General features: G+C 45.9%; 1 protein-coding gene across 1 annotated transcript in view; it reads right to left on the bottom strand.

Moving 5' to 3' along the window:
• Window positions 1-9,638: 9,638 nt before the first annotated feature.
• Window positions 9,639-27,153, bottom strand: part of PTBP3 (polypyrimidine tract binding protein 3) — a 627,347-nt gene continuing 609,832 nt past the window's right edge. Inside the window, exon 13 of the mRNA XM_086962058.1 lies at window positions 9,639-18,312. Within this exon, the coding sequence (XP_086818184.1) occupies window positions 18,180-18,312 (133 nt within the window). The 3' untranslated portion in view covers window positions 9,639-18,179. The remainder of the gene's footprint in view (window positions 18,313-27,153) is intronic.

Below are 27,153 nucleotides of genomic sequence, written 5' to 3'. Positions count from 1 at the left end.
CTCAACCTCGTATCAGAGTAAGTATCAAGCCTCCAGTAGATCTATCTAATTATTATGCAAGTATAGTTCATCCCCATCACCACCATTGTCAGATCTGGGAGGTACTCTGGTCTGAATCGGAAGATATGAGTTAATGGAGTATCTGCGGATGGTTCTGTGGTAATGGTACTAAACTGTCAGAATCAGGCTGTACAGAAACCAGGTTTGCTGAAGTGGAGTTAGAGCACAACCTCAGTCAGCGTCGAGATGTATTAGGTTGAGTGCAGCCCTCAGAGTTGGCATCAGATTACCCTCCACTGCTGGTGATGTCCGTATCAGAGTTGTTGAAAGAGGTACTGGCACATGTCTGGGATGAGGAACGAATCCTGCACCAGAGTAGATGTGGAACCAGAGACATGTTCCAGGGGATCAGAGGACAGGTCCACCGGTGGTAGGTAGACCAGAGGCACCAGGGGATCCTTGGGGTCCAAAGGCATGCCACAGTAAGCTGGAAGAGTGCCCAAAATACCCAGCATTTCCTCATTGAAGGCTTTGACTTGCCACAGTATTCGATGGCCCACTGAACCCTGGGTGCATCAGGAACAATTGTGGAATCCACTCTCAAACTGGGTGATTAGGAGCAAGAAAGATTGTCACCTTGACACCCTCAAGCTTCACTTTCGATAGATAATGGCGGGATGGGGTCAAGTCACACTTCACCATAAGTTTCCTCTTCAACTTGGGCTTACCTGATGATTTTGACGAAGATCATCTGTCTCGAGATAGACCTAGAGGGTGAGAGCAGGTCCATACCCTCAACTTAAGAGTGGGAGCGGACTTATGAGAGGTTGGTGGCTTCTTTTGATGTTTGGCAACATACAGCTGCGCTTTAGGGTCCTGTTATCTCTTACCGGGTCATGAGGATACACTCATCACACAAATTGTTGAAAATAGACAAAATATGGGAGTGCATTCAGAAGCGTACAAAGAAAGGAGCAGCTACAGGTACACACAGATGTAGCTTACATGCGTCTCTGCTCTGGTTCTTCTGGGTATAAGAAAGCCAGCGGGGAAACATACAGCACCATCTAGTGACACAAAAGCACTGCTGAAAAAAATTCCAGATCTATTCTGGCACCTGGGGGAAATTTTAAAGGCGAGTTTTAAGCACAAAATAACAATTGCCTCACACCTCTTGGGTATCTGAACCTCACACCTATGAAACCCCTTCTCTCCTATACAATGAATACACTCCTCAGCACAATCCTAATGACCTCAAACAGGTTTCGGGGATCGCTGTGTCTGGCGGTTTTATGGTGAATGTATGCTACTTATGAACATTTAAATTTTACACCTAAGTTTTTCAATGGCTGTTTTTAGCTACATCGCTGCAGGAAAATGGCACTCTGAAGGGTCACCCCTAACTCATTGCCTTCCTCCTCTTCTTCTGACCTTCTTTAGCTGACTTTAAGACTCTGAGCAATTTACTACTGATGACCAGTGCTAAAGTGCATGTGCTTCTGCCTTAAAAATGGTGACATTGGTGTATACACAGTTGGCACATTTAGTTTACTAATAAGTCCCTTGTAAAGTGATATACCATATATCTAGGGCCTGTAATCTAAATGCTACTAATGGACCTGCAGCACTGAATGTGCTACCCACACAAGTAGCCTTTCATACCGGTCTCAGGTCTGCCATTGCAAGGCCTGTGTGTGCAATTTACAGCCACTTCAACTTGGCATTTAAGACCATTTGCCAAATCTTAAACTCTCCTTTTATTACACACAAGTCACCCCTAGGGTAGGCCCTAGGTAGCTCTAAGGGCAGAGTGCTGTGTAAATAAAAAGTAGGACATGTACTTTTATGTTTTGTATGTCCTGGTAGTGACAAACAGCTAAATTCGACTTTCACTACAGGGAGGCCTGCTCCTTTTATAGGTTAACATTGGGAATTCCTTAAATACATTTTTAAGTTATAATTCCTGATTAGAAAGGGACAGCTGTTTCCTGTTTCATATCTTTGGAATGGTTTGTCTTTCAACGTCTTGGATTTTTCTAGGGTCTTTGCCTTTAGAGTCTGTCTAAGGATCCTACGGAGTATTTATTCTGGGACACAACAGCGGTCGTTGAGTGCTTCGATGCTGATACTCCCTTCGAGGTCCTTGAGTCAGTCTTTCGGGGCTTTTGTACTGTTTGAGACCAATGGTTGTCTTACCTCTCACAAAGTCTTCTTTTCGACCTTCACGACTTGAATGTTTATATCTGTGTCACCCTGTGGCCCTTCTGTGACATTGTCCTCGTCATCACTGGAGAGGCCCAAGTCTCTCAGTGATCATGCCGCACTCTGGCCTTGCATGTTGTAGTTGGCTCTTCTCTGCCTCTCTTACTCTCAGTCTTTGAGGCAAACGCCGAATACACGTTGCAGTCTTCACTTCGGTGATCCACTGGTAAGAAGATATTGCAGACCCGATGCTGGTCCTTCTGGGTGTGTTTATGGTGGCAATTAAGACAAAACTTGAATGGTGTATTGACCTTTACTACGTACAGCGAGCCCCCTGTACAAGCATTTCCTGTAAGGCGTCAACAAAGTTGTTTTTCCCCTTCTCTGCGCCCTCCGGCAACTCTATTCAATGTGCGGTACCTTGATTTGTCTTTTTTTAAAGTTTCTCTCTTTTCCTGTTATTTGCGATTCTTCACTCCAACTTCGTGGAGCTCCTTTTGTGACAATCCAGACCCAACAGCGGAAAAAAATAATCTGAAGTTGGCGACCAGAGGTGGGAGCTTCTGGAGGAAGCATGTCAACGTCACTGAAGGACACAAAATGGTGGTATGTCAACACCCACAGCAACCAAAAAAACCCCAAAAAAACAAGGACAAATACAACAATTCCAGACCCAACTGCTAGATGGGGGAATAATGCACAGTATGTGAATCCAGAGAAGATTCACAGCTGTTTTATATCTTTGAAATGGTATTGATAAATCCTCCTCCTGGTGAAGCTAAATTTAACACTATTGTTTTACTATTGTTTTACAAAGGCCACATTTAGAAAGTGGACATTTCTCTGTAGTTGCAGCCCGTCTCAAATACACGTCTGGGGTGCGTGACAGCTATACTTTGTGCTTTCTCTCTAGACAGCAACAAATACAGAAAGGCTAGGTTTGTCTGAGGTACCCACTTATATACATCTGCATTCTGAATGGATCTTGCTGAGAAAGAGAGAAGGGAGGAGCAGACCCTTCGATAGTGTCCTGTCCTCACACAAATGACTGATGTATCCCCCACTTAGTCTGGAGAGGGGGCTGGGTTGAAAGAAAACTTCTGCACTTTAAAAATCCCCCCCACTTCAAATGCACATTTGGGTAGAAGTATTGGGTTCTGGAACTACAACTGTATTTTGTCAGAAGGACTGCTGTGCTGCTTACAGCACTCATCTCTGACCTTGAAGGCTTGCTTTTCTCTTGTGTTGCCCTGCGGCTTTCTGACTTTGCTGAAGGACAGCTGGACTCTGCCTTTTCCTCCAAGTGTGCTCCAAGGGCTTGTTGGCTTGCCTCCTGTTGCTTGAGACTCAGGAATATCAAAGTCTCTAATCCTGCTCCTGTGCTGGATTCACTGGAAGTGGGCCAAGATACTTGGAACACGAAATTCGACGCATCTCAGATCTGTGTGCAGCAGAGCCGGTGCATCGACCTGGTTGTGGGAGTGATTCGGCGCATCACTCTTTGAACCAATGCAACGGCTTGACAGCCCCGACGTATTGGAACCGCATATGGCCACCGCAGCAGCTTGGAGAGATGGATGCATCACCTCTACCTTACGGAGAAAGCCAGCACATCGCACTTCAGAGCAAACACATCGCGCTTTAGCATCTAGTCTGCGGAACGAACACATCGCCATCACTGCAGAATCGATATATCACTTGCCTGCAACCCGCATCTCGCTTTTGCGACCAGGATAAGATACTTTGCTCATTGGGGCCTGCGTGGGTCCTGCAGCTGGCCTGAGCTATTGACTTTGCCCTGGTTCAGCATGACCTCAAGTAACCCCTAAAGCTCTATTGCTTTTAAGTGTTATTTTTACCCTTATTCTTTTAAAATTCATATCTCTACTTGTACTTATTGGATTTTTATCGTTTTGGTTTTGTTTAGAATACAATAATCTATTTTTCAACACTGTGGAGTAATTTTGTGGTGTATTCATTGTGTTACTGTGTGTTGCATAAATACTTTACAGATTGCCTCTTTATATAAACCTGACTGCTCTGTGCCAAGCTGCCAGAGGGGTATAGGTTACCTTGTAGTATGTATCTAGCTCACCCTGACTAGAGTGGTGGTTCCTGCTTGGGCAAGGTGTAAACCTCTGTCAACCAGAATCCCCATTTTCAACATTAGTGAACAGTGGTGAGAATAGGACTTGTATTTGTGCAATACCATATAGTAACTCTTTGTTCACTACAACTCAACACTACGACCAAATCAAACTTTTAAATGTGCCCCGATTGGCCTTTTGATTTTTCTGCTAAATTATATCTCATTCTGGAGAAGCAGCATCCGCACCTGCAGGAACTGATTTTGAGCTGGCCAGGTTAGAGGTCTACACTGTGCTACAGCTGAGATTTTTGAAAGGATTTTCAAGTTTCAACAAGAGGCTTCACTAGGAAGGTGAAGTTGCAGGAAGCCTTGAGAGCCTGGGCAGAGACCCAGGTAACAGGGGATTACAATCTAGAGGAGGCACAGGAAATTCCTGAGGAGGAACTCGTTCTGAAGTAGGATATGGCTCTGTAACTACCTGTAGAGTGGGCAAACAATGTGTTGGAAGTCGTGGTGATTCCCAGAGCAGGGAGCAGTGTCTCCTCCAAGAATCTGTTCCCAGAGGAGTTGGCAGACAGGAGGGAGGAAAGGAAGCTCAAGCGGGAGCTTGCTAAATTGGAGCAGGCTCGAGAAGAGAGGAGGCTGGTCATGAAAGAGAGGAGACTAACCCATGAGCTCAAACTCATGGAGCTGGACATTAGAGCCTTACAAGTGGAGGCCAGCAACAGCAATGGAGGCAGCATACCCACAGTGTCCACTGCTGAAACTAAGGTCCACATACCAAAGGTTTTGTTGCCAAGTTATCTGGTGGGGGATGACACAGACAAATGGGTTGCAGCCCATGAAGTGGCTTTAAGAGTGCACAAGGTCCTTCTGCACCTAAATCAGGCCAGGTGTATACTTGCCCACGTCTCCCGGCTCTCTTGACCCAGAGCCGGGGGACGCAGGACCAAATAGGTGATTAAGTGGGGCAGGACCCTTGATGAATGAGACTACAGGGCTACCCTTGACACTGCGTAACCTCGTGAAGCAAGAGGTCCACCACGGAAGGGTTGGACACCACAACAGAGGAACCGGATTGTGGGCAAGTATACATTTCGCCGGTTTTAGGTGCAGAAGTCTGCACACTTCCAGCATTAAATAGGTAGATCCTAAATAATCCCAGGGCGGAAATTTAGAATTACCCTGAAGAAAGCCCAGGACCCATTTGGGCCATTTCTAAGGGCTGAAACATGTTGGCTTTAGGGTCAAAGTACCATTGTATCCTCAACACCCTACCCCTTATCATTTTTTGAATATCCCCAATAATGCCACCAAAAAGGGATATCTTGGAGTTAAAGGAGGATTTTAAATCTTTAAGCCCCCTGGCCTACTTCTCCTATGAGCTCCCTGAGATAAGGTCGCGCCAACCCTGACCTTTAGGAGTCAGGGTGAACCCGATGAAGCATGACACTACTAGAATGTGTGAAGGTTAAATAATAAAAATGAATCCTTTCCTTCCCCGCCACTAAGCGGACGGTCTACCACTTGAAGAGAGTAGTGCCCCACATAAAACACAAACTGGGTGGGATACTTTTTTGTTTGACTAGTACTAAATAGGGAGGACGTATCCCTCCAGCACCTCTTCCAATAAGCGGAAGCCCCTCTCCACCCTTCTGACTTGAATTAACGTTTTCCCACCCCTCTCCAGGTAAAGACTTGTCAGTACCTTTGATTATGCCAGCAAGGCACGGAAGGGCAATGAAGGGCTAGATGAGGGGCAGCAAGGTTGATTATTATTCAGGGTTGTACAACTTAATTTTGAAGAAGCACATGCTTGATCATTTTCCAGAGCAGCACCACAAACTGGTTGATAGCAAGCTGACTGACCCCAGGAAGCTTTCTGAGGAGGCAGACAATTGATTCAGCGCCAGAGTGTCCAAGAAGGTACCTGGGTGTAACCTCAAGAGGTGTGGTTGAAGTTTCTTCAAACATAGTGAGGGGGAGGTCCAAAGAGACCCAGGCAGGTTCAAGGGTAAGGGGGAAGGAAATAGTTCAAATGTCTCTTCTGAGAAGAGGGAGCAAGGTTCAGGTTGGCGGTGGCCCCAGAAGCCCCACTTCCAACCAAGCTGCTTTGATTGTTCCCAAAGTAACCAACCACTTGTAGGAACTCTACAGAATTGGAGTCTACAGGGGCAGATCATAGACCATGTCATGATTTCCCTCAAATGGGAGATGGATTCAGAGAGTGAGCTGGTGATCTCAGCGGGTAGAAGTTCTCACTTTCACCAGGTCAGAGTGAATTGGGTCCCAGTCACTGTAAAGAGGGATACTGGGCTAGATGTACCAGGATTGAGGAAGAGCTAGTCTCCCTAGAGCAGTACACTAGCTAGGTGTGTAGGTTGACTCCAGCCCCTGGGCAGGACTCGTTCCACCCTACGGCCCTGGTGTCCCTAGAGTGGGGTGGGGAGGTGACCCAGAGAAGAATCAGTTAGTCCCCATGTGCCCATTGAATGCATTCTGGGGAATGAGTTGGTCCCAGTATCAGAAGAGCTGGGAGGGGTGGGCGCCACAGGAACCTTGCCAGTTCAGTTTTCTGGCAGTACCACTCCCAAAAGGAAGGTACAGACCCCAGATGGAGGTGCAGGGGGAGGAAGGACTCACTCCAACTCCTGTTCAACCCAAGGGTACAGACCCTGCAGATGCAGGATACCACCCGTGAACTGATGGAAGCTGGAAAAAGTTGCAAGGCACATGGGGCTATTGCCCCACAAGCTGAGAAACCACAGAGGACAGAGACCCCTGGATTGCTAGGGGCCTGGCTCTTGACACGGACAGCTGTCCGTAGCCTCTGTTGGTTGCTATCCAAATGGAGTGCGTTTCCCTTGGGTTGGGGGCAAAAGTCAGACCCAATGGGTGGAATGGGCCACATCCCTTAGTGGCCCTGTCTACCTATTGGGATGCATATTTGAGCATATTAAGGTTAGGTGCTGCACAGACGGTGTACCCACACAAAAGATCGATTTATCCCTCCCCCATAGCTAGTCTGGAGAAAGGGCTGAGTTGAAAGGATACTTGTGCAGTTCAAAGACCGCTCTTTGAAGTCTTCCCCGCTTTAAAGACACATTTGGGTATAAGTACGGAGTTTCTGACCCCCTGAAATTAGACACTTCTGGAACTACAACTGCATTTTGTCAGAAGGACTGCTGTACTGCTTAAAGGACTCCTCTATGGACTGCTGAGCAGGAAGTACTGTGTGAAGAAACCCAGCACATCGCACTTCGGAACCAATGCATCTCCGTTGCTGATCATCACAGCAAGATCGACATATTGCTAGACTGCACCCCGCATCTCGCTGTTGCGACCAGGATAAGGTACTTTGCTCACCAGGGCCTGCGTGGGTCCTGTAGCCAACCTGCGCTCCATCGCAGCTGGCCTGAACTATTGACTTGGCCAGAGTCCAGCGTGACCTCAAGTAACCCTTACAGCGCTATTGCCTTTAAGTGCTATTTTACACTTCTGATTTTAATAAATTCATATCACAATTTGTACTTGTTTTGGTCTTGTTTTGTTCAGAATATTATAATCTTTTTTCTAAACCTGTGTGGAATCTTGTTTTGTGGTGTATTTATTGTGTTACTGTGTGTGTGTTAAACAAATACACATTTTTTAGTTAGATGTGCCTTACTTCTCTGTGCTGAACTTCTGGAGGATGTGCACAGCTTATCTTTTAGTTTGTATCTAGCTTTGCCTGACTAGAGTGGTGGTTCCTGCTTCGACAGGGTGCATAACCCTGCCAACCAGAAACCTAATTTCTAACAGAACCAATTCTTCAAGGAAACTGCCAACATTCAGACTAGGCAATGGTGGAACTTTACACAGGAGGGCCTTGGGAAAATACACGGCGATAATCAACAGCACAAAGCAGAAAATGATCCTGGGTTACACAACAAATGGAGTTGGAAAAAAGGAGCAAGGGTATAGAGGTTTAACCTACCTCTTGTTTGATCCTTTTTGTTAGCAGGACCCCATCGGTGTTATCAACCTTTGACTTCACAAAGCTTCTTTAAATTGCCAGGATACTGAAGTGCTTTGAAGCCCACTGGCCCTCTCTACCCACAGGGGAACATTCACTCTTAACCAGTTGCTTTTGGCTGGAGATAGCACAAGGACATAGAACATCCTTCTGTGTTGACTTTACTATTACCTGTGTAGACAGCCAGCAGCTCTACACAAAAATAAAGAGACCCTTCTTGCAAATGACCATCTTCAGATGGGTCCAATATCATTGATGGTATTTGAGTATTGGTGAGGTTCTCATCCCATGGTGCAGGTTTTGACCGGGTGTTATGGCCATAACCTGTTCAGGGAGATTACAGAACACACAGCCTCTTGTCTGAATGCTGATCCAGCTGTTGCCCACTAGGGTATGCATATGTAGAGAGTGTTAGCAAGACTAGAACATTATCTCCATCAAATAACTTTCTCTGCTACCGCTGCTCCGGACAGCATTCTAGAAGGATGCCAATTAGTCGCTACAGACCAGCATCTGCTACTCTTGGCAGCTGTGTTTTGAGAAGCATGGCTGCCATTTCACATTTATCCTGAAAATTCCATTTGTCTCATACTGCAACTTTATAGCACTGCTGCTAGTCATTTTTAGCGTTTTGCTATAGCTGTTTGTAGCGGTCTGTTGGCAGCACTAATGAGTATATTGCTTCCCTGTGCCACAGGTTAAGCAGCAAGTCACTTCACAATTTCACATGTGTGGAAAGATTGTACCACCATGTACCTATTTTGTCACAGACCAACCAGACATGTTGGCTTTGTCAAATGCTGCATTTTATTTTTTGTATTCTGAAATACCGTATTTTGCCAACAAACAAAGAGAATTAGTGTTTTTCCAGTATCCATATAATCAAAATGATTTATGTTGCATACCCAGCGGGTGGGGTGGGGGGGGGGGAGGGGAGGAGGGGGGGATGCTTTATAGGTTACGTAGGTTGTGACTCAGAGAATGCAGAAAAAACAGTACATTGAGAAAATATCCCAGTGCATTTAAAATGGAAAGAGAAAAAGTGTAAGAGTGTCCAAACAGGGTAAAGGATAACAAACAATGAAATAGTCAGAAGTAAGACGTTAGATTGACAATTGAAAAACAAAGGGAAACCCAAAGCAACAGACAAGAACACAGGGAAATTTAAGAGAGTACAGATGTAATGACATTTATTAAAAGGCATGCTACAACAACCAGTGTTGTTAGGAAAAGATTAAGTATAGATAGTGAAGTAATACTCAGCAGATACACAAACTGAAAAAGGAATGAAATACAGTTTACATAAACTTAAATTAACCATGCACTACACCGTTAGAAAATATGTTTCTTTAATATTTAATCTTCTCTTTGCATTTATAACATGTCATCTCAACAGACACAAGTAATCCTTTCCCAATTTGCAATGTCACAAACTGCTTTACAAATGAAAGCTGGTTCTGTTGCTTATCAAAATATACAAGACAAATGTGTTTTTTTTGTTTTCTTATAAAAACACTTTTACTTTAACTTGTTCCCGAAACCCTTTTAGCCTGGTAAAAAAACTGTTGTTACAAATATTTACAGCATTTACTTGTGTCAGGTGCACATTCTTACCAACTGAAAAAAAGGACATTTTACGGACAGTCTGTAAAACAAACGGAGTGTGTTCCAGAGGCCCCTCTAGCCATATACATATTTAGGGTTACAGTACTGATAATGTTCTCTTTCCCATAATATTTCATAACATTTGGTTCTCTTTATTTCATTCTCTCCCACCACACCCATGTTTCCCCAGGTGACTCTGAAATTGGTCCACTGGCTGGTCAAAGAAATGAGGAAAAAAAAGGCCACTCTGTATAGTCTCCTTTTGCAATGGAAACACAAAAGAAACGTTAATACACAACATTTCTCAGTGAAACCAGTAACAGATAGTCTTTGGTTGGTGCAATGAGGCAACATTTTAATACAAAAATGTGTATTTATGAAACATTGTGACTTTTGCTCCTGTGAGCAGAGACCGGACCTGAACAGATTTGTTTACAAACACTGGGTAATATTGCAAAATTCTAAAATAATAAACGTCCCAGCCCAGACTCAAACACGAATACCCCAATGCCAAAATGACTTGGAAATTTATTTATATGGATACACCACAAAGATTAAGCTCATTCAGTTCGATATTAAGCAACTTCAGGCAGTACGGAACCAGGACTGGCTTTCACTAACGGCTTGTGTTGCTGGTGTTTGCCGTAAAAAGAATAGTTGTGTGCCACTCCATCAGGCAAGACACCTTGAAAGCGGTAAATACAGAGCATGCAATATAAGTGGCCTGTTTTATACAACGCAAACTAATTGGGCGCGGGTAGTCACTACTCATGATGTTTGAATAGGGAATAGGGCGAACGTGTAGAATAGGTGAACATGTTGCAAACCCACCCAACTATCAAATAAAACTAAATAAAGCAGCTAATGCATAAGATGTGAAAAAACTGTTACTCTGCATTCTGACCATCTCTAAGTTAGGGATACTGTTTTGCATTCTTTGTTTGCATGGTTCTCTAAAAAGAGAAAATAAAACATCTGTTTAAGGCCTTGCTCTCCCTCTTTCACAACTGATTGGGATTGTTGTTGCTCCAATCATTCAGGCCAAAAATTGATATTAAAAAGAGAAACTGTATCCTTTGAAGTTTTTAAGGATCCTCCTACACTTCTGCGTTCCTTTTATTTGCAAGGTCACAGCCCACAATCTGGCTTCCCCAGTTATTTCTAATCAGTGTTTTAATTGATATCTTGGAAGAATAGCATATTTCAGTAGAGATTGCAGAGCCAATGATGTGAATTTTAGGGTAGGGGGACAAGATTTAGGGACCACTTCAATCAACAATACTTTGTTCAGCTCCTCGCCATCCCTGGTCGCCTGAAAGGCAAAGTACAGATGAAAAGAATTGGGAGGTTGCAAGAAAGCATGCAGAAATAGAAATCAAAACGTTCATGTTTCCTAAGACTTTCTGGCCAAAGGAAACATCATATGTTGGGATAAAGAACGAAGGTGGTGAAACAAATGACAGCAAAAGGGGAAAGGAGCAGTCCAGTATTGGCACATAATGTTCGAGAGCCACTGATGCTGCACCAGATCTTGTGAAGCAGGCACTTGAGTGCTGCCAAATTGTATATCAGAGGAAGGTTGTAATCCAGGATAATTAAAGTATCTTCTGTATCCCTTTTCACCAGGTGCAGGTGTACTGTGAGTAACCAAGATAGCAGCATAAAAGCTGTAAAGATCACTCTAAAATAAAAACAAATACAAAGAAACGTAAAGGCCCTATAAACTTTAATCAACCACAAATAAAATTGTGCAAGAGGGTATCAGGAGGACAAGCCTGCTCGGTTGAAAATAAGGAGACTGCTCTGGTAGAGGAGCAAAATACCACAAGATTTTTTCTCTACTGAAAAATAATTACTGGTTTGTTAGCGGGCAGGGCTTATAGTGCACTGAGCCTTATAGGGCACAAGGCTGTATGAAAAGGTAGGAGTTAAACATTACAAGGTGTTGCAGGTTTGTACATGATGCACCCTACATATTTTGACCGAGACCATTCATATGGCATTTAAACCATTAATAGTCATTCAAAGTGGTATTTAAATATTTTATTTGTTAGTGACTATAGTCACCACATATGCTATGTATACAATTTTTAAAACTATTTTTTCCAAAAATAAGGGTTTCTTAAAGGGAGGCTGTGAATGAGGAAAGCCTTGTAGGAGAGAGAATGAAAAACCCTCACTTGTTTATATGAATAACCATGAATTCTAAATTATAAGCACACATTAATGGAACAAATAGGATGCTCTTCCAACAACGTTAGTAACAAACAGGTAGGGTGACAGATGTCCGGTATGTCGATGGGCTCATGAACACATGAGGGAACCATTTAAACAAAGGTAAAACATCACTATTTAAGGGCAGCTTCTAGTCTGACGTGTATAGGTGGTTCCTATCCAGTAGTGAACAAGGAAGAGAGGCCAATAATAACCGAACTGCCACATCTTCCAAAGATGACCTTTGCTCAGGGCACAGTCAGTGAGCTAAACTTCTAGTTTTACAAATATGAGAGAGGTGGCTATCCAGGGATGTAAAATCTCAAGCAGAGAATGCACTACTTGCTTTAAGGTGCCTGGGAGGTGTAAAAGAGAGAAGAGTTGCACTGGAGAGGAATGGAGCCATAACTTATAAGGAGAACAATTCACTACAATGGAGATTGGACACGTTTTTTCAAACAGGGCACACATTTACTTGAAAAAAGACTATCAACATGATGCAGATATTTAACAGAAAGTTACAGTAAAGACTATTGAAGGCACATATACTTTGGTCCAGTTTTGTTTTTCCTCCATAAACACCTGAAAGAAAACTATATCCCTACACATCTTTAAACATTAAAATTTCTCTATGCCCTTCTTGTCTGAATCCAATGATTTAAGACTGGAAAAAACAAGAGCATACTCTTGGTATAAATAGCTATTCTGGCAAAAGATTGCAATTTCCTTTTAAATCAAGCCTAATTTAGTATCGTCAGACCGTACAATATAAAATTCTAAGCATGTGCTGTACTTCCTGTTTTAGACGTCCGTTTTTTGTAAGTTTAAAAGGAAACCAAACGTGTAATGCCTGACAGTAACGCTAATGCCAGCAACACACAAAACATGAAAAAATGCTTCAGTGCGGTGTTCAACTCCATAGTCAACCTTTAAGAGGGCAGAACAAGGCACAAAACTTAGGTTTCATCTGAAAAGACTGTGGCATAAAACGTCACCATTTGCCAACATGACGAGAAAACGACCTCTAATGAGCACATCTGGGATTTTATAGCTGAACGAAAGAATACATGATCAGATGAGTTCTTGTATAAAATCAAAGTCTATCATGTGAATCCCATACTCCCTTTGTGAATGTTATATGGCGAGATCATAATATCTGCAATCTATAAACCAAGGTTGATCTTTTAGCATTGTCAAAGAATTCTTGCTTGGGCAAAGGCGATTTAGAGTTCTCCAAGTTGGCCTTAAAAAAACAGCTTAAAGCAGCTACAGAAGCGTGGCTCAATGGTTAGAGCTGCAGACCCTGATGCAGAGGTCTGGCCCGGGACCAGGGTTCAATTCCCGCCTCGGCAGCTCTTGGACTCAATCTCCCCGGACCTGATAATTCTCGCCTCGGTGCCTAGTCTAATCATGGGTCCCACTCTGTGACTCTGGGAAATAGCTTGCTTAATCTCCACAATGGCCCCAGAAGCGCTTGGATGACAGGCTTCACCTTGGGGTGCCCAGGAGTGGACATCTCACAGGAAAGCCAGGAAGGCTTTCACAGCGGTATGAATACAGCGCTAAGAGACCTCTGGGTAGAATGCGCTATATTAATACAAACACACACAGAAGAACCGCCTTGCTGAGTGGCTCCAGGGCATTTCCGTACCTCTTCCCATTTACCTTTAAGATTTGTGTTGAGATGATACATTTTCAGATTTTTTTTATTTTTTGGGTGATTGCTAACTCTGGTTTCTGCCACAGGAAGGAAAATGGAATCAATACCAATGTCTGCCACAAACTACCTCCAACAACCACATTCATGATGTCCAACCAACTGACCCTCTCCACCCACCCACCCCCCCGCCCCCGCTGTGCTTCCTTGTGCTCTTGCAAGTGTCCCGAGTGCACATTAAAGTGAAAAAGGGTGGCAGGCAAGGTTATGCAAGATTGACAAGAGATGCTGTTGCTGACTGTAAAGTAAGTTAGAAACTTCAGTTGCGAAGTTTTGTTCCTTTAGTTCCCCTCAAAGGAGAAAGCAAAGCGAGAAGTGAAACTTAAAAAAAACACAAATGTCATTCTCAAATACATTATTATAATAAGAAATATTTTGAGTATTGATAGATTCTACAGAGAAACCACATGAGAACAACACCTTATATCAAAGCTAGGAATTCTTCCCCCTCAGTAATACATAATTACAAGCACTACCAATAGAGACCAACAAAATGGATAACGAAATACAGAAAATCACAAATTACACTATCATGAAAGACAGAAACAGAGCGGAGCGATGGATAACTTGCCAAACCTGAAGTCCACTGTAATCTCCTTTGCCTCACAATCACAGGAAAGCATGAGACATACTAAACGTAGGCCTCCACAACACAAACATGCGTTCCAAACAAGACCACCAAAGCAAGCGAGATATCAATACTATGCTGTTTCAACACAATCTCAATGCTCTTTTCTCTCTATGCCTGGACATTTAATGCTCTACTTCAATATGTAGGTTTACATCCTACTTTTAACTGCTGTTGTGATTATCATATGAAGAAAATCTGAACCAGTAATGTCAGGTAGCCAGGCTTCATATACTACATCCAAGTTGAAAAATGCATTTGTATCTGGTCCTCCCCCACTCAAATGCAACATGAGCACTCTTCCTTGTATACCTTTGAAGTAATTTGTAAAGTGCTATAAGGTTTTTAAACCTGAATCACTGCCCCTATTTAATGAAGAGAGCATAATGTAACATTGGCCTGGAACGATTAGAGAATGCGTAATGATCCGCTATGTTTCCAAAACTTCCTTATGTTACAATGACTCAAAATGACATCCAAAATTGTGCGTAGAGGGAAATGCGTGCTAGCATCATACACCGATGTGCGACAGTGGTCTATGCTGTGCTTAGAGTCACAGGCGCTTTCTACAGACTACAGCACCTAACTGTTTACCATTCAGAATGAGGAGAAGTGGCTATGACGTATGGGAGGAACCAAGCTCTTTGTTATGCAGGTGAAAAGGCCAGGGAAAGGGAAAGTTAGCTGGTTACAAAAGAAAAGAAAAAGCATTTGGTAGAAATAGACCCGGAGAATAAAAACACTGCCCTTCTTAACAGACTGAATCCTAGTTGTGCTTCAGTATCTTCTGAAAGCTAGGCTAGAACCGAAAAAACTGAACAGAACAGGCCTATTTCACATTAAAACAAGCTACTTGCAGTGCAGCTAGAGTAATAACATTACAGCACTTGCTGTGCTGTAGTTGAGATTCATACATAGTCTATGGAGATTTACACAGACTATAGCTACCCTGAATCCAAAACTAGATTAAGGCATGGGCATGTTTTACGGTCTTGTTTGAAACTGATCTACTGTCCCCATAAAGACACGCCTCACTCATTACACATCGTATTACATTTCTGGCCCCATATATGATATCAGTATCATGAAGCAACTTTTCTGGGGTGCCTGTAAAATATCGTTGGGGTTCCCTTAGAGTCCTTCCACCCCCAGCAAAACTGTCCAAACAGACGCCTGTTACCCCGAGTCCCCATTTCAAGCAGCAGTTATGTCTGGGAGCTGCTGGACTGTTGCCAAGATATAGGACCTGCAGTTTTAATGATAGTAATGTTCTGTTCTGCTGCAAAGAGTTTGACGCATCAGGAACGGAGTGGGAATTACCCTGCACCATTGGGGCTGCGTGAGCACTTGTTGCCCTTATGAACGTGAGATAAATTAAGCAAAAACTAACAAATTTAAATGAACCACAACATTCTGTGACAAGCTAATAACATGTAAAGCAAGCAAACACCTACATTCAGCCCAACTCTACATTAGTGATCGGCTTTTTCTTACGGGCTTAGCAAGAGCCAAACAACATTCAACAATGATTAGCGGGGTACTAAACTTTCTACACAGTTCTTGTATTAAATGCTCAGTGCTAAGGAAAAAGAAAGACAATCCTGAGATATTCAAACAGTTTACAGACTAGATACATCTGCTAAAATTTAATTTCATCTTCCATCCAACATGTGTCAGCTGACTGCCATTCAAATTCATTTGTAAGAGACCTATCAGATGTATACCAATTGACCTGCATTTCTTTTAACCCCTTGTGTGCTGGTGATGGCTCCCGTCCGTCATGGCACACAGTGCTCGCGTGCTGATGACGGCCGGGAGCCGTCACGCCCGCGATCGGAATGTGCCGCACAGGAGCAGTATTCTGGCCGCAGGCAAGGGGTTAATGCTCCTCTGCCATATGCCATATTGAAAACCATTAAAAACATTAAAAGAACAATTAGAAACCAAAAAGACAAGAAAATAAATCACTCACTCACCAAGCCCACAATACATTTTTTAAAGATACTTTAGATAAAAACCTAACCTATTGTTTCATTAAAATCACAGAGTAAGGCACATAATAAGAAATTAAGTAAATACACAGTAATTCTGATCTAAGTATGAGAGTATAGTGGTACAAAAAAAAAACGTTCGGTGTTGATGTTCTTTTGATTACACACCTTACCAAAAATATTTCTTGACAAATCTATCAACCCATGACAGATCTGAATAGTTTCCTTAAGACTGTAAACTTTTCAATGGGAATATTTAAAGATCTTTCACGGAATATGGACTGTTTGGTCCTTTACAGGTTTATCTCCAAAATTAAAATGTTACCAAAAATGTATTGGAGAACGTTTATGGGTGCAAATCAAAATTAAAAAATACACTTTGGTCAATCAATTATTAGCTTAAAACGAAAGTTTACATGACTACACGGGATGGAATGCATCATCAGAATCCTGTCTTTGCTTGCAACAGGCAGGCACTAGTTAGGGCACATCTGTCACCTGCCACATATGGACTAAAGAAGTATGGCTTCTGGCAAAAGTTTCAGATAATAGCTTAATATCTGTAGGGTTGATGTTTCAGCATTAACAGATACAGGCTTTCCAATGAAACTTGAAACATGAAACTCCAGAGGTTAACTTCACCTCCTTTGCAAAGACTGAAAGCAGAAACTAACCAACATTCATGTCTTCTTTTGATCCAGGAAAAGTCTTCTTTTCTCAAAAGCTAAGCCTCCAATGTTTGGTCAATACACCTTCCATGATGCAAGAGCTTACAATTAAAACCTCTTAACCCCTAGTGTAAAAAAAGTTTCTCATTTTACACAACCTACTGGTCACTGCTTCCAGTGCTGTCCAATGAATGGCATAGGTGAGGATTGAGTACGAGACTTAGGGAGTAAACAATTACAGCATAAAGACCATAATCAGAAATATTTTGGGTCATTGCATCAATGATAACATTTAGCAAACTGTTATGGTATGTTTGAGATTCTTCATACAAATACACTGAAATCTAACAAAATAAAGTTGAAGAACAGTAGACGGTATGTCCTAAATTAGACAATTTGTCAGAAGATTAAAAATTCAAAAATGTAAAAGTACCCGGAATGCCAGCCCATAAGTTATTTTTTTCCGAGTAAAATAAACTCATGCGTATTTTTAGATTATTGCACAACAAATATAAGCATCAAAAAGTAGTGCTAAATAAGTCATTCATTTTAAGGCAGTATATGTACATATCTAATGCCTTGAAATCCTAGCCATCACAAGATTTCTGTTTCCTTAAGTGGCTGATTTCCAATTCTGACGACTATACAGTCAGAAGATGCAAGACACAAATAAATACAATCGAAACATGGAAACATTCATAGCAAACATTCTCATGATCTTAAAAATGTTGTGCATGGCTGATTTAGTACAGGAAATAAAAATGCAGTCTCTAAAACTGAACGCTGACAAGCAAATTTGACTGCCAAAGCAACCATTTCTATTGAAGGTCACCTCAGGACAATAACTGTGGCTTAGATTTGAGGGTTGACCACTCGTTGGCGGACTTCATATTAGCGTGACAAGATAATTACATGATTCTGTGTTTGTGGATATATGGAATATCAAATTCAGAGTTTTTAAGAGGCAGAGGTGGTCTTAGCTGCGTCAGTATCTGTCTGAAAAAGGTACTTAAACGGAGTCCAGTCTTGAAAGGAATGTTCACAGAAAAGTCAGATTGTGGATTTTGAGAAGGAAACTCTGAGGTGGTGACTTTCTCCCAAGTCATGATTATGGAGCTCTATAAGGGCCAGAATTGCTTCTTCCACTGATCCCAGTTGAATTAGGGCCATCTTGCGATCTTTTCTGGAGTTGAAAGAAAAATCAAAGTTAAACACGTTAAAGTTCTCACATGCCAAGGCAACAAAAGAAGCCAGACAATTCCTGTGACTGCAGGTAAACTTAAACCTATAGCAGCTATCAAATAATTAGAAATGCTGACAAAGTTTTATCAAGCATTGAAAGAGCAATGCTACCTGTCCTACTTGTTTACATAAGCACCCTCAAGAAAGATCTCTGCCTTAATGTGACTTTTTTTTCACGCAAAAAGGAGGAAGATGGCTTGACCATGGTCAATTACCTTTCTTAGTTCACTTCATGTTTGAAAAGGTTCGACCCCAAACTTACTGCCTTTCAATGATGCAGTGACAGATACCAGATCTTCTCCGGGCTTTGCTTGGCCTTCAAAGCAAGATGCCCAGAACCGAAATTTAGATACCATGTGTAGGTTAAAAAGGATACATGTATAATTGTTGGTTCGGGGGCAGAAATACTTTTCCTACAAAGGCGCACTAGTTCTCCACAAACTAGCTAATGCAGACCACACAAGAAGCCCACATTGCAAAAGATACCAAAACAAGAAGCTGCTAGCATTTTGTAACATAAAACGGATAAACAATGAAACGTTTGTACAGACAACAGAAAATCCGATGCTGTACCGGAATTTACATACACAGACAACACAGCGTGGGCAACTTGTGATGGTCACAAATGAGAATAAAGCAATCAAACTGGTTCTAAAATTATGCACATAGTTAATGTACAGATAACAAGAACAAGCAGATGACACCTCTAAGTTAATGCAGCGTGTTAGAACTGGCTATTTCTGGTAGGCTAAGGCTGACGCCAAAGCCAGGCAGAAACCACCATTCTAGTCAGGGCAAGGGAGTCACACGCCAAGATAACCCCTGCTCACACCCTGGTAGCTTGGCACGAGCAGTAAGGCTAAACTCGGAGGCAATTTGTAAAGCATTTGCGCCAGCACACAACAGCAACAACATACTAGGCACACCACAAAAGGGACTCCACACAAGGATATTATAAAATAACTTTTGTATTGTAAAAACACATCAGATAGTATCACACAAAATATTTGGTGCCAACTGGCACTGGCAATATTCACAAGGGATTATTGTGGGCCACTGTCAGAATCAGAAATAGCACTTCTAGAATAAAGGATAATAAAGAATAAAAATCATAGTAGCACAAATTAGCAACTTTAGCACACAACCAGTAACCACTGGTAACAGGAACCAGGACCTCACTAGGACCAACTGTACTAAAAAGAACAACCACCCAAGTATCACACAGCACCTAGGGGTATAAACAAGAACACATTACCCATGATGCCTAAAAACATTCAGAGGTGTACGGACAACCACCTAAGTATCACACAGCGTTTAGGGGTCTAGGAAGGAACACATTACCCATGATGCATAAATATACATTCAGAGGAGTGGTAAAGGGAAACACATGATGCATAAACCTACACATTCAGCTGTGTTAAGAACAAGGCGCATGATGAGTCACAAACACATTCAGAGGTGCAGCGCTAGGAGACACATGACGCCTAAAACATTCAGAGGAGCAGCGCAGGGAAAGAGAGACACATGATGCATAAAAACATTCAGAGGTGAGAAATCAAGGAAGACACATGATGCATAAACACATTCAGAGGTGCCAGAACATAACTCAATAGCGCAAAAACACCTTAGTAATTACTATTAAAAACATAGAAATCACATTGCGCAGAAATCACATACCAGCCCCCATCTAATGGCGCGCTGCCATGCAGCGCCAGTCAGGGGTGCGCCACTGGCGCAAAACCTAAACGTTGCAGGTGCCCACTACTTGCTGGGCACCTGGGAACACACAAGACCTAAACGGTGCAGCTGCCCACTAATTGCTGGGCAGCTGTGAATCCAAACTGCGACAGGCTCCTCACTGACCCTTAGGCGCAAAGTGTGCCAACTGTTGGACCCACACAGGCTCTGAAGCACTCGTGCCCCCGTTGGAGCCTACACAGGCTCTGACCTAACCCAACCGTTGGAGCCAAACAGGCTCTAAACATCATGGGGCAGGGAGCCTCTCAGGGCTCTAAAAACAATGTTGGCCCCGTCGTTGGAGTACCCCCCCTCTGCCTCAAAATAACTAAATGCCAGGTAAGAGCCTCTCGGGGCTCTCAAAAAAAATATGCCCCCGGAGCCTCGGGGGCTCTAAACACTGAGGCCTCGCTGGGGCCTCTCAGCGCCCCCCCCACCCCACAAGGAAGCTTGTACCACGGGGGGGGGGGGGCGGGCACCGGCAATGTGCCCAGACACCCCCCCTCGCATCACGCAGGCACTCACCAGCTACAGCTGCTTCTCCTTCTCGGCGGCGGTAGCGCATGGCGGGCCTCTCCCTCCTCATGGGAGCCCCGCCTTCACAAAAGCACCCGTTTCGCTGTTTACCCGGTCCCCCATCTCGGGACCCGGGACTTTGTCTCCTCTCTCGGCCGAACTTCCGGGTTGGCTGCCCCGGGGCTCTCCACAGCTACGGGAGCCCCGGCCGCTGGAACGCGTCACTCCTTCTCTCCCTGGGCATAGGCTGACTCGCAGCCAATGGCAGCGCGGCTCACTGGGACGAGCCCCCCGCACCCAACCAATGGCGGCGCGGCTCCTCCGAAGGCTTCTCTCGGCGGCCCGGGCCGCGGTGGTGAGACACGGAGTGGGCTTCTGTGCAAGTTTAATCACGAAGGCTGGGCAATCAGCGGAGTGGACACCCGCTAGATAAATAAATAAACCGGCAGGGTGGCACCTGCACATCCACACCCCGTACATAGGCATCCATGACGAGGGGGATCCCCAGAAAGCAGCCTCGAGCTGCAACAGCACTCTTACAGGCGCTCTCTAAGCGCCTAGAGGCAAGTCAACAGCCTTCTTCCCCAACGAGCGCTCACAGGGCTCTTAGGCCACAAAAAGCTTGGGCATAATCCAGGAAAGCAAGGCAAAGGGTCCCAAAAGTCCTGGGTAGCAAAGGTGGGGCAAAACAGCTCCCCTACAAGGAAAACCCTCCAGCATCCAGGGGTCCATCAGGTGTCCAGGGGCTGGGCAGGGCCCAGGGATTCCCCTGGGCCCAAGCAGCAGCACGCCCCTGGCAGGATTCAAGTTAGAAAACAAAAACATTTTAGAAGGGGACACAGCCCCTTTTTATACTATAAAATCCTTTGTCTAAAGGGTGCAGGCAGTGTGAGAACCAGCTAGAACTGGTTATAGGGAATTCCTTTGACTGTGAGGGGCAGAGGCGACAGTCGCCCAGCAGGAGGTGGAGCCAGCATTGTGGCAGGCAGGCAAAACCCTCTTCACTCCCAGGTGCTACCTCCTCCCACTTCCCTGGCAGCAGATGCAGCCTTTCATCCACGGGCTGACTCAGACAACCTCCTGGGGCTCCCCAGCCCGTGTCACCCTCAAACCAGACAGTCAATCCACAAGCAGGCCCAGGCACTCCTGGATCAGGCTCACCAGCCAATCACAAGCCAGACACAAATTACACAAATATGCCAACTTCTAAAAGTGGCACTTCTACAGTAGACACAGTCATGCCGCATATATCATTACGCAGCATTCAATCTCACGAGTTCGTACATATCAAACTCGACCCTGCACTCCCCACACATCAGGAACTACCATGGACCTACATATTCCCCATTCATTCCTATGGGAGGGCAGGTCACTCACCACACATACACAACGAGCTCAAGCACTTTACACAGTACCACAGTGAAAAAGTGCGCAGAGGCCTAAAATCACCAACACCAGGTCACAGAAACAGGCTAGGAAAAAGCAAAAAGTCTCGGGGTGAACCTGCCTAAAGGGCCGGGTCCAACACAGCGTAATTATGTAAGCAGTACCTCCATTATTGTTTAATGTATATCCTTTCCAGAGAGGTTTGCGATATTGGTCACTTCCTCAGTCTTCAATACAAAGTTCAGATTCACCCTTCTAGAGGCACAGAAGGACGCATCTCACTTGCTATATACTTTTGAAAACCTTCAGTGTATACTTACTATTTTGTGTTCCGCCACCTTGCATCCCTCTCACTTCATTCACTCCACCATGCCCACCACCCTAGTCCTGTCATAGATGTGAAGAGGGACTATCTGAAAGAAACACGTTATTCATAGATTCCTTACCTTACAATTACCCCCAGGCGTCAGACTGTATCCGGAAAGCTTTTTCGTCAGCAGTACCTTTGCGTGACAGAAGGTGGCGTTGGTCGGTTCTGCGTCAGCGTCGTGGTGGTCGCTGGTATGTCGTCGCAAAAGCTACTTAGACGCTGCCCTCGCACGCTGTCAGTTGTTTCTTTTTCCGTGCCAGCCAGCGCAGATCCAGAAAAAGCAGTTCCTCAGTTATTTTTGGATTAAGTTTCTCGACTTTTGTCGACTTCTTGTTTTGAGTCTCGACTCCGAACAGGTGCACAAGGGATGCCCAGTTTCAAGGCCTGCGGCTCCTGTAATCGGCTGATGTCAGTGACGGTCTGCACCGCGAGTGCCTCTTTTGCTTGGAGCGCGACCACAACTCCAAGTCAGACTCTGACTGTCACCTGTTGACGCCGAAGGCTTTGCAGGAGCGGTCCCAAAAGCTGCTTGAACGCAGACAGTTGGCTCCGCGCTGTTCAAGGTTACGGTTGAGAAGGAGGTCGAGGGACCGGTCGCGGAGCCATCGTCACTTCGGTTCCAAATCAAAGTCTTCGCACTCGGGGTCAGGTAAGTCGAAGCATAAGAAGAAGTCTAAGATTCATCGTCTCTTCGAAATCTCCTAGTCGGTGGGCCGATCCGGGGAGGCACGCGGGTGGTGCCACTCCCGCAGCTCTGCGCGAGGAGCCCAAAGAGTTAACTCAGAGCTTCCCTCCCTTTCTGGTACCCGGAGCGACTCCCGCCCAGCTTCGTACGTTCTACGAGGCGATGCATGCAATCTTTGGGTGAACCGACCCTGCTGGCGCGCCTTCAGGCCCTGCGGACTTGATTGGGGGGATCTAGGTCTTTGCTGCCGACGGCTCTGGCCCAGGCGCCGCAGGCCCCCCTTGGATCTTGGCCTGGATACAGATCGGCACCGGTTGATCTTGTTACACCTCAACCCGCGCCGCTTCCTCTGGCACCACTACCACGTTCGGCGCCAGTCATCTCCCTGGCCAGCGCCGACACCGGCCTCGATCCGGACGTGGAACTGGAGCCAGACTGGCTTCGATTGACGCCTGACCGGCACAAATGGGTACTTTTGTCCCAGTGTCCCACCCTGGCCATTTTCAGCTAGAGTGGCAGCCAGAGGAGGGTGAGGAGAACTGGGAGGGGTCAGGTGACCCTATAACTGACCAGCTAGATACTGAGCAGGACTGGAGAGAGGAACTGGGGTAGGCCAGTGGTCTTGACACTTCACCCGACCTTGGCATGTTGTCTCCTCCTAACATGGCTACGGAGGAGGAAGCGTCATACGTTGTGATGTTGCGTATGGCGGCCGAAGCTCTCAACCTCCAGCTTCCTACGGTGGCGGTCAGGACTAACATCCTGAATGAGGTGCTTCAACCGGTGGCGAGCTCTTCGGAGCCCCTGCTGCCGTTAAATGAGGCACTCCCCGATGTCCTTTTGGGCATGGGGTCCTGTGGACCTGATGATCGCCAGACGCCACCACCTGGCTCTCGGCGACCCCACTTTCTTCTCCCAACACCCCACCCCGGAGAGCTTGGTGGTCCAAGCCTCCACCTCCAAAAGCGCCTTTCCTACCGCTCCACCGGGAAAGGGAATCCAAGAAGCTGGACCATCTTGACTAGAAAATGTTCTTTTCGGCCAGCTTAGGACTGCGGTCTGTAAACACTGCATGTCTCTTGGGCCGTTATTCGCACTCAGTGTGGGATAAGGAGGCACAAGTGCTGCCTCAGTGTCCGGAGGAGACCCGGGCAGTGCTCTCCCAGGCTGTCGCCACCAGGAGAGATGGTGGAAAGTTAACAATCCGTTGTGGGCTGGACACCGCCGACTCTCTGGGCAGGACCATATCAACGTCAGTAAAGCTACTCCTTGATGAGGTCCATTGGCTTTTCAGGGGATGTCCGGGAACTTTCTGATGGAAATGCCCTTTGATGGCCGTCGCCTTTTTGGCGACAAAGAAGATACCGCCCTAGAGCGCTTTGAGGACTCCTGGGCTACAGCCAAGTCCTTGGGCCTCTCCAGCCATACGGCGCAGTCTGCCTTTCTCCCCTTTCGTAGCTACGGAAGAGGTGCCCAACTACGTCCCACCCAGGGCCACAGGCCGCAGCAAGTTACTCAGCCTTCGCGCAGCCGGGGACGTGGAAACCACCAGCGAGGTTCTGGGGGCGTGCCAGTCCACCAACCCCCCCTCTGCAGCAACCTCCAAACCCTCCTAGTCTGACCTTTCAGGCTCAAACGCCAGTGGGCGCAGGATTTGCCATCACCTCCCCCACTGGGGCACCATCACTTCGGACAGGTGGGTTTTGCAAATAGTCCAAAGGGGTTAGTCCCTCCCCTTCGAGGCTACCCCTCCAGCCATGCCACCGCGCTCTCACCCCATGTTGGAGTATCATCTGGCACTTCTCCAGCAGAAAGGTAAGCCTTTCTTGGCCAAGGGAGCCATCAAGAGTGTTCCTGTCCCAGAAGTAGGTTGTGGTTGTTATTTCCACTACTTTCTGGTTACCAAGAAGGACAAGGGCCTGCATCCCATCTTGGACCTCAGGGACGTCAATCGCTTCCTGCGGAAGAAGAAGTTCAGAACGTTGATGCTTGCTCAGGTCTAGGCTGCCCTCGACCCGCAAGACTGGATGGCAGTGTTGGACTTGAAGGATGCTTATTTTCACATCCCCGTCCTGCCGGCCCACCGGTATTACCTGCGGTCCACGGTAGGCCATGAGCATTTTCAGTTCACCGTGCTCCCCTTTGGCCTTACCAGCGCCTCTCGGGTGTTCACAAAAGTGATGGCGGTGGTCGCAGCTCATCTGCGCAGATCAGGGGTTTCAGTCTTCCCTGATCTCGACGACTGGCTGTTGAAGGCGGACTCGCCCCAGGCAATTATCTCCCACCTCTAGACTACGGCCGCCTCCTGCATATGCTGGGGTTCGCCATCAATGTGCCGAAGTCACACCTGATTCCCTCTCAGAAGCTCCTCTTCATCGGAGCGGTTCTTGATACGACGCAGTTTCGGGTCTATCCTCCCTAACAGCGAGTCCGGGACATTCAGGCTAGGATTCTGATCTTTCAGCCTCTGTCCCGGGTTTCGGTCAGGAAGACCCTGAGGCTGCTGGGCCTCATGGCCTCCTGCATCTTGCTGATCGATCATGCCAGGTGGCATATGCGGGCTCTGCAGTGGGACCTGAATTTTCAGTGGGTGCAGCATCAGGGGAATCTGTTCGACTGCATCCAGATCTCGGAAGGCACTGCTCGACAACTGCAGCGGTGGCTTACAAACCAGGATTGGGTCAGTAGCAGAGCCCTCTCCCTCTCCCTTCCCCAACCAGACCATACTGTGGTGACGGATGCCTCCCTTCTGGGATGGGATGGCCACCTGGAAGAAGCGGAGATCAGAAACCTCTGGTCAAGTCCGGGCTTCACATCAACCTTCTGGAGCTCCGGTCGATTTGGCTTGCATTGAAGGCATTCCTTTCCTCTGTCCGGGAAAGAGTAGTGCAGGTGTTCACGGACAACACCACCACCATGTGGTACTGCAACAAACAGGGCAGGGCTGGGGTCGTGGACCCTATGTCAGGAGACCCTCCGCCTCTGGACATGGCTGGTACATCAAGGCATTTCCTTGGTGGTTCAGCACCTGGAAGTTTCTCTGAACACCAGGGCGGAAAAACTCAGCTGCAGGTGCAGGATGAATCACGAATGGCCTCCTCACTTGGAGGTGGTGCAAGGTCTCTTTCAGGGGTAGTGAGAGCCTTGGTTAGATCTATTTCCCCACCAAAGAGAACACGCAATGTCAGCAATTCTGCGCATTGGAATTTCCAAAGTGGCACTCGCTCGGTGACGCTTTTCGTCGCGAGTGGAGTTGCGGTCTGATGTATGCCTTTCCGCCTAAATCACTTCTGCCCAGAGTGCTGAAGAAGATCAGGCGCGACCGGGCCCAAGTCATTCTTGTGGCCCCGGATTGGGCATAAAGAGTCTGGTATCCCGAGCTGCTCAACCTGGCCACCGATTAGAGTGCCTCTTCGGGAGGATCTTCTGTAGCAGGAGCAAGGAACGGTCCTCCACCCGAACCTGTCCAGTCTCCACCTCCTTGCATGGAGATTGAGAGGCGGCAGTTGAGGTCTTTTGACCTGCCTCCCGAAGCCTGTGATGTAATCTTCGCAGCCAGACGTCACTCCACAAAGACTGTATACACCTGCAAATTTGTAACATGGTGCACAACAAAGGCTGTAGATCCCCTTTCTGCCCCTCTCTCTAAAGTACTTTTGTTCCTTCGCTGTTTAGCCCAGCAGTGCTCTGTTCTGGGCACTATCAAGGGCTACCTTTTGGCCATATCTGCTTTCCTTCGGCTGCCAGATCAGCCTTCTCTTTTCAAGTCCCCGGTAGTTAACCGTTGCTTTAAAGTATTAACACATCTTTTTCCTCCAATCCCTTTCGTTATGCCTCAGTGGGACTTAAATCTTGTGCTCACTTTTTTAATGTGCGTTCCCTTTGAGCCGCTCCACAACTGTCCTTTACATCTACTGACTCTTAAAAGCTTTCCTGGTAGCAATCACTTCTGCTGGAAGGGTGAGTGAGCTCCAGGCTCTTTCTCCAAAACCTCCTTTCTTGTCTGTTCATCAAGAAAAGTTGGCTCTCCTTTCTTACTAAGGGGGTCACTGCCTTCGACATCCGGCAGACCATTACTTTGCCTCCTT

This window comes from Lissotriton vulgaris, chromosome 3_1 (genome assembly GCF_964263255.1).
Source record: "Lissotriton vulgaris chromosome 3_1, aLisVul1.2, whole genome shotgun sequence".
Taxonomy (NCBI): domain Eukaryota; kingdom Metazoa; phylum Chordata; class Amphibia; order Caudata; family Salamandridae; genus Lissotriton; species Lissotriton vulgaris.
This window is presented reverse-complemented; position numbering and strand designations above follow the sequence as displayed.